Source organism: Phalangium opilio, unplaced genomic scaffold (genome assembly GCF_054372755.1).
Source record: "Phalangium opilio isolate 3A_F unplaced genomic scaffold, DU_Popi_V2 ptg000101l_1, whole genome shotgun sequence".
Lineage (NCBI taxonomy): Eukaryota > Metazoa > Arthropoda > Arachnida > Opiliones > Phalangiidae > Phalangium > Phalangium opilio.
Window position 1 is genome coordinate 3,260,548 of NW_028324204.1, and position 8,351 is coordinate 3,268,898.

An 8,351-nucleotide genomic window follows, 5' to 3' on the forward strand; every position below is an offset into this window, starting at 1 on the left:
CAGGTCTTCGTTCGTCGTTTGGATGGCAGTTTGTTATGACATTTATTCATTGTTAGGGAAACTGTCAGAAATGCTACAATCCAATAGTTTCTTAATAACAGAAGCTCTCGATTTAGTTATAGCAACCGCTAAAGCTATTGAAAAAATGGGAGAAACTGGAGGTGAAAAAGTACAAACGTTTGCAGCAGAGCTGGCGAAATTCCCAAATGCCTTCCTTTGCATGGAAATAAAAATGGATCTTGATCCTCAAACTTTCTTGGCTGACGCTAAACGCGTATGCGACAAGCTAAGCAAGTCAATAATGAGGCTATCGGAGGAGGCCCATAATTCCATAAAATCTACGCATATTTTTGACATCAGAACATGGCCTATAGAAAAGCCATATCTTGACAATTTTGGTTGTGACCAATTACTTGAACTATGGAACGTCTTCAAACCAAGGTTTTCGAGTTCAAGTTTTGATGATTTGCAACTGGAATGGTCGATTTACAAAAATGTCGTCTATCGGTTTCCAATTGATTTGAAACGAAATCCCTCAACAGTGTATGCAAAAATTATCAAGGAATATCCAGATCGTTTCCCTATAATATCACAGATTCTTGAAATTCTGACTATAGTCACACCATCGTCCGCTGAAGCTGTAAGAGGCTTAAGCGTTTGAAATCAAACCAAAAGTTCTTCCCAATCAAGCCTTAAATTAGACCACCTAGACCACAGTATGCGAATCAACATGAAAAAGGTTTCTGTAACAGACTTTGACCCTTACCCAGCATTAAATTTGTGATTTGATGCTTGCAAAAGGCGACCCAATAAGGCCAATACTTCAAGCAACAGTTCAACGAGTCCACTTTCTGACCCTTTACCTCGTAGGAGTTCTACCGATTCAGATGATCTCAATACTTCATTGGATGATTTGTTAAATGAAATGTGTTAAATAGTCAAAGCATAAGTTTATAACTTATGGTCATAGTCACTTAAGATTTATTATATAAGGTGCCAAGATAGACCCTTTAGTCATTTACTCATACTGGTATTAATAAAATCCTACTTTTATTCAGACGTGTCACGTTACTGTTTTCTGTGCTTTAGTGGTAAAGCAAATATATACATTACCTTCCCATCTTGTTTTTATACCCCAATTTTTCCCCCACTAGTCAGTGACTATTAAACTAAAATTGGGATATGGGGGCTCACTAGTCAGGCTGACTACTAAAAAAATATCCTTATGTAGAGCCTTGGTTGTCGGGAAAGTAATTCGATATCGAGCCTGGATAGTGGCAAAAGGTTATAGTCAAGTCGAAGTAATTGATTATGATTAAACTTTTGCACCAGTTGTAAATTTTTCTCTCATTCTGTTCTTTCTCGTACTTTTTGTTGTTATGTTGGGTTGGAAAAATTTGCCATATGGATGTAAAAAACGTCCATCTTGATGTATGTATGAGTCCAATTCCAGGCTATACCAACGAAAATATAACAACCCACTGTTTAAAACTAAGGCCACTGTTTAAAACCCACTGTTTAAAACTAAGGAAGGCGTTATACGGCTTACAACAAAGCGGGCGTCACTGGTTCTAAGAACTGGACAATACATTTGATGAACTCGGTTTCAAGAAATTTAGTGGTACCAATTGTGCTTATTATGTACCAAGACAAGCGATTGTTTTGGTCAACGTCGACGACATAGTCGTCCTTGCAAAGAACTCGGACATTGAAAAAGACATCCAGAACAGACTTTCTAGAAAGTACGAACTACAGTTATTAGGACCATTACAAAAGTTACTGGGTGTTCAATTCCAAAAATATAAAGATGGCTCTCTGAAACTACACCAAACATCCTATGTTGAAGAAATTGGAAAAAAATTCAACATACAGTTAGATACCCCAGTCAGCTTGCAAATGAAACATAATTCATCTTATCAAGACAGTATAGTCCGACAACGGAAGAAGAAAAGAAACGAATGGAAGCATACCCATACAAATCCTTGATAGGAAGCTTACTATTCGTAGCCCAAAGAATCCGATTTCCGGAACAGGACATTTGGGTGTCGACACTTAGGTGCCGGGAAAGTTAGGCTCCGCGACAATTTGGCACCGACACATTTAGGCTCCGCGACAATGTGGCACCGAGACATTTAGGCTCAGCGACAATTTGGCACCGAGACATTTAGGCTCCGCGACAATTTGGCACCGACACATTTGGGCTCCGCGACAATTTCGACGTTTCCTTTTTATCTACGCTGCATTCGTGACTCGTGAGCATTTAATAACAATCAACATTTTTAGATTAAGTTTGAGGTAAGTGAAAATTTTCTTGCAATGTATGATTGTTCCTAAGTTAATACTGTTTCTTTTAACACATAGGATTAAGTTGGTGTGCTCAAAGACTAATGTTTGCTGTATTTTAGCGTTCATCACACGTAAGCCTTGGACGATTAATTACTGTAAACAGTGTTTTTCAAATTGTACTTTAAGTTTATTCTAATTTAAACGGGATATAGGCCAAGTGTTAAATAGTGTTTTGGTTTATATTGGTGATATTTAGATTTTCATATTTAACGAAGCAATGGGTCCTCGTGCGACTAGAATATCTGAAAGACAACGGATAATGCTTTTGGATTATTTAGAGGGTCATCCCGAGTTAGTATCTGGGAGATTAACTGCCGAGTTTATGAAAGCAGCACAAAATAGATTATGGTGCCAATTAGTCGAGTCGTTAAATGCAGATGGATTGGGTGCAACAAAAGACATCACAAAGTGGAAGAAGGTTGGATAAGTGCTTGTCAAAGTGTAATGATTAGCCTTTCTAAATTGTTTATATTAATTATAGTCGTGGGCAGACTGGAAGTCAGACGTTAAAGCCAAGGCTGCTTCTATTAAAAATTCTGTTCGTTGCACTGGGGGTGGGGAAAAAAGCCCGTTGGAATTAACTGAGTTGGAAAAGCGGCTGCTTTTAATTATTGGAGAAATGTGTGTAGAAGGTCATTCAGAGGTTATGGAATTAGGGTTTTCTTTTGTGAATCCCCAAGAATCCGAGGTAAGACTACTTAAATGAATATTTTGATATCATAATTTTTGCGAATTTTAAAACCAAGAAGTTAAATTTTGATATTAAAACATTAATAATTATTATTATAACTGGTAAATCAACCGTTAGAAGAGTCTGAATGTTGAGGGTGTTTTGCCTTCTTGCTCGAATGAAGCTGCTCAGCCTTTGTTGCAACCGCCTCCTAAAGCAACAACTATTGAAGAAAGTGTCGACATGTTTTTACCAATTACAAGTTTTTCTTTAGAAGACATTGAATTTATTATGCCAAAAGAAATTGGGGAAACAAGTCAAAATAAAAGACCATCGGAAGTAGTTGGTAATAATAATTGCGGTTTTGCACTCCAAAACACAAATAAATTGTTTCTTTAATGTTATAGCACATCTTTTGAATAGTTACTAATCAGTGTCAAGTATTTCTTTTTAGACAATGCATCAACGCAAAAAAGGCAAATTGATAATGAGTTTAGCTCATCTTTTAAATCCGGGAAGCGAAGTATTTATTGCCAAACTAATGAAATTATGAAATTATTGATAATAATTTAATTAGAAAAGCACCTAAGGACGGAAGTAACAGAAAATTTTGATAAAGCAACGGAAGCATTAAAGGAAATGGAAGATGGAAAAAATGCAATCAAGACAGAAAAAAACCGTATTTTAAATTCGATTCAAACTGCCATGGAACAACGTAACGAAATTGAACGCCAAAAAGCTAAGTCTATGGAAAAACTAGCTTCTGCTTTTGTGGAAATTTCCAAAATATGGAAGCTTTTACAAAAGGTGGGCTTCAGGGTTTTCCAAAAACATAAATACATAACAAAGAATATTTCACCCAAAGTGTTGTACAATTCTAAAAATAAAATGTTTTGAATCGAGCATGTTGTATGAATACGATTTTATGAGGTTTTCATTAGCTTTGTATTTTGCATTAATGGAAGCGACGAAAAAGATGTTCCCGTACTAATTGTCCACCCCTTAGCCAATTGTCGTTACGCCCGACAACATACTCTGGAACATCGAAAACCATGGCCCTTCTTTCAATTCTAACTTGCCTTCTCCGTAATAACAGTCTTCTTCTCATCCTTCGTCTATTATCATTTTCCACTTCATCCGTGTCACTGGCATTAGATGTGTCTGTCTCTGTATTGGAAAAGTCGTCGTCTGATTCCCGATGGCCTGCGCCGCGGCGCATGTTATGCAGCGTACAACATGCATAAACAATTTGTGCAGCTACTGTTGGGTGGTAGTGAAGTGTTCGATGCAAAAGCAAACAACGAAACACTTGCTTCAAAACTCCTATTGTACGTTCAACAATTTGACGTGTTTTTGTAAGAGCATTGTCATAGCTTTCCTCAGGGGAGCCTCTTACTGTGTGTGTTATTGGTGTCAATAACCAAGGTTTTAGGGGGTAACCACTATCACCTATGAAGTTTGAGTTTAGTTCCATGTGTGTGTGGTAAAAATTATGATCATACCAAGGAGCCAACAATCTTTTCTTCCATTAATGTTTTTGGCAATTCTGACATCCTTAAAACGTGTGAATCATGGGCAGATCCTGGAAATTTTGCGTTGCAATTTATTATGTTCAATTTGTGGTCACAAACCTAGTTTCAAAATATCAAAATCGCGTTTAATTAAATATAACAAAAATGTTGATAGGTATAGTATCAAATTTACAATTTGAACATTTAGGGAATGAAAGCCTTTACGGTTTACATAAAGGTACTCTCGGAAATGCTCATCGTTGACTGATGGAGCAACAATGGCGATCTGTGTGCCATCAATTAGTCCGATAACGCCTGGAAATTGAGCTATTTTGCTAAATCTTTCGATAAGAAACATTTAATTAACAAAAAAGAAAATTAGGAAATGTGGAATTTATAGATACCCTATTTTATTAGTCTTAATTTCATCATCAGAGACTGGAAATCGTATATGCTCCGGGGCTAAAACATCAACAATAGCCTTGCTGACAGCTGCCACACACCGACTTACTGTTGACTGGCTCACAGCGAGAAAAAGGGTAAGAGCCAATTGCGAAAAACCTAATGGCCGGTAAAATCTAAAAGATATTAAAATGGTTAAACAGTATTTGTTAGACTAAGTAAGAGAAATCTTTACCTTTATATTTGGAGGAATGGCCAAAACGTTTTGCCCCGTTAGTATCTCGCCAAGCCTATCACAAATATAAAAAACTGTCTCTTTCCTCATTCTAAATAACCTTCAAAACCTATGATCATCTAATTCAAAAGCTTGAAGCCTATCTCTTAATATTGTTTGACGTCTTAAATCACGTCGAGGTAATTCATCGGCAATTATTGCTAACCTTAAAACTTCACGTCGCAAAATATCCGCCATTTTAAAATTCTCTTTTCGAAGAAAACATCTTCGGTAGAAGCCGTGACGAAAGCAAATCCCTATCGTTATCATACCGATCATTTCACGTCATTTCTACCGAACAAAATCTCTACCGAACGCCTCAGAATCGCTACTTTGCCCTCTAACGAAATTTTCGACCGCTAACGACAAATGTTGTTCGGTAGACGTCCTACCGAACGTCTCAGAATAGAGCCCCTGCACTCGCGGCGCGTTTGCTTCGAAGCAAGCGCGAAGCATTGTTCTTTTCCTCTAAAATGCTTCGTGTATTTTATATGATTGTTCAATGACGCAGATATCATATTCTTTTAGAAAAGGAAAAGGAAAACATTTCCATGGATTTTGCGGTTGAGAGATAACAATTTTAGTATTCTTGACATTTTACAGAGATATTCAATATTTCAAGTAATATTACCTTAAGTTCGTCAAATAAAAACAGAACAAAGGCAATTCGAGTTAATAGTATTTTACTTTAGTACCATATTAATTTAGTTAGACAAAATGTGTGAAATGACCGATTAATTTTAATACGTTAGGACGCTTCTATACTAAACCAACAATTGTCATTGAAATTCTTGACATGTTCATATCTGCAAGTCTGTCATGCATTTTATTTGCTCCGTTCAATATTCCGTATACGTCAAGATGTTTGCAACGTGTTTCAATGACAGATTTGCCCTTCTCGCTCTTTGATAATTTCCCGCCATACTAAATGATCTTTCAACATCAGCAGAACTAATTGGAATGGACAAGTAGCACCTGGCGAGATTGGAAAGGTGAGGAAATCTTTTTGCGTTATCGCGCCAGTAGTCAAGGATGGCCTGCGATTCTGGAATACCGTCGTCATCTTCATCGGCTGATGGATATCTAAGAAGATCTTCCGCGAGATAAATGTCAAGTTCTTTAGCTGGGCCATTGGGAGCCATGGGTGACGGAACACGTGTCAAGTAGCCTAGTTTCCCTGACCGCTTTTTGGAAACCTGCGCATCCACGGCTGTACGCACATTACTTTCCTTTAACAGTAAGGTTGATACTATATCTTTGGCTTTGCTCTTCATTGGGCATTTTATTCGTTGATAACGCTCACCCCAGGAAGGGTTACTGAAGTATTCTGCAAACAAAGCAATATAGGATCAAGATTGATTCGTTTTAATAAACTCAACAATTGCAGTTAGCTACGGTAATGTGCAACAGCGAAAATAAAAAGATATGCAATCTGCATTTTTTAGGATAGCTACCATCAAATGGTGCTAGCTTTTGCCTTGGATCTAGCAATGTGCTTGTCACAAAGTCCACGTCCAAAACAGTATTGCTGAACCTTGTTTCCATTTGATTGAGAATTTCGTCACGCATTAAGTTAAAGTGAATTGCTTGGCATTCATAGACCTTGTCGAAGGCCTGAAGTAGTTCACCGATTATTTTAGGTGCTATTATACCGTTAGATTGGAGTCGATCTGTTGTGTCCTTTAGAGGTTTTAGTAAATGCAGCATCTCTTTAGCCTCTTCAACCATGCCAGTGTGAAGGGTGGGAAAACCAATCGAAAGGTCCTTTTCTTTCTATGCCTTGATGATAACGGCTTTGACAGCAGCAATCATGTTTGGCTAATTAATTAAACGAGACTTACATGATGCAACATCATACGTTCATAATATTATCATTAAGCAGCTTGCAAAAACACAATGTGCCATAGTTGCTGAGTTTGTGAGGCTATTCTGTTTTACGAAGCTACTCAAAACAAAAGAAGATAACGTTTCCTATTAAGATATACCTCAGATATACGCTCAATGGCGTAAAAACGAACATTCCATCTAGTTCCACCAAGGGGAATTAAGTCCCCACCGTCAGTTCGTTTCTTTAATTCTTCTGTCCAAATAAGTGATTTACGAAAAAAGCCAATAATATCATTAATGATTTTAATAAAAGCAGTGGCATCAGCGTCCTTTTTAATACTGGCGTTGATTACTAGTTGTAGCGAATGAGCCACACAGCCTTTACGCTTCCAAAAAGGATCAGGTACAACATTTAACTCCTCTGACGTGTCGTCATCTGCAAATTCAGAATCCACGATATGCCCAACAGGCTCTACACCTAATATGGTATTCATGGAGCTCCAAAACTCTGTAAAAGAGGCACAATTATGCACAATGTTACGAATGAGGCATACACAGGGTGTTCCTAAAAGGTCTGGAAGAAATCAAGGTGGTTGATCGTTGGGTCAAACTGAGTGAAAAATGTCTATGGACCTTTTGTCTAACGTGCTTCGTTGCGACGTTATGGGCCCTTGAAAATAGGCCTCAGAACAACGTAAATCGTCCGAATAGTGGAGGTACAATTGTACCATTGACCAAATTGTTGTCCAATTTATGCATAAGCAAATGACCGAGATATAAGAGAAATAATAAGGTTATTAACTACTAGCAAAGGTGCATAAACGTGTGCAACGGTCTTAAACTATGACCAGATAAATGGAGAGCTTCTCATTAAGAAGCGGTACGTAAACATTTCAAGTAAAACACTAAACTTTGGCCAGAACTACTTGACCTCAAAGTATGGCTTTACTACGTTTTCGTTTTAGATGTTCACAGAGAAGATTATATGTGACAAGAAACCATCAAGTACCATAATGTTAATTTCATTATTAAACGGAATCAGGAAGTAATTACAAAAAGGGTTCGAAATGCTTTCCGTCGGCGTTGATACAAACTTGGGCGCGTCGAATAAATGACTGTCTAACCCGTTCAAAAATCCCTGGAGTGTTGCGTATGGCTTCGCAGGCATCAATAATCCTTCTTCGTAGGTCATCCACGTCTCGCACTTCACGTTCATAAACTAAGTCCTAAAGGTAGCCCCAAAGAAACAAATCGCAATGGTTTAGGTCCGGAGATCTGACGTACCATTGGCTATGCAACGAGATATGTGGTTTGTGCACGA

General features: G+C 37.7%; 1 protein-coding gene across 1 annotated transcript; it reads right to left on the reverse strand.

Moving 5' to 3' along the window:
• Positions 1-6,042: 6,042 nt before the first annotated feature.
• Positions 6,043-6,931, reverse strand: LOC149630967 (uncharacterized). The gene is made up of 2 exons (XM_089851161.1): positions 6,658-6,931; positions 6,043-6,530 (listed from the first exon to the last, which is right to left on the reverse strand). The coding sequence occupies exons 1-2, from the start codon at positions 6,929-6,931 to the stop codon at positions 6,043-6,045; spliced, it is 762 nt and encodes a 253-aa protein (XP_089707287.1).
• Between the last annotated feature and the right edge of the window lie 1,420 nt (positions 6,932-8,351).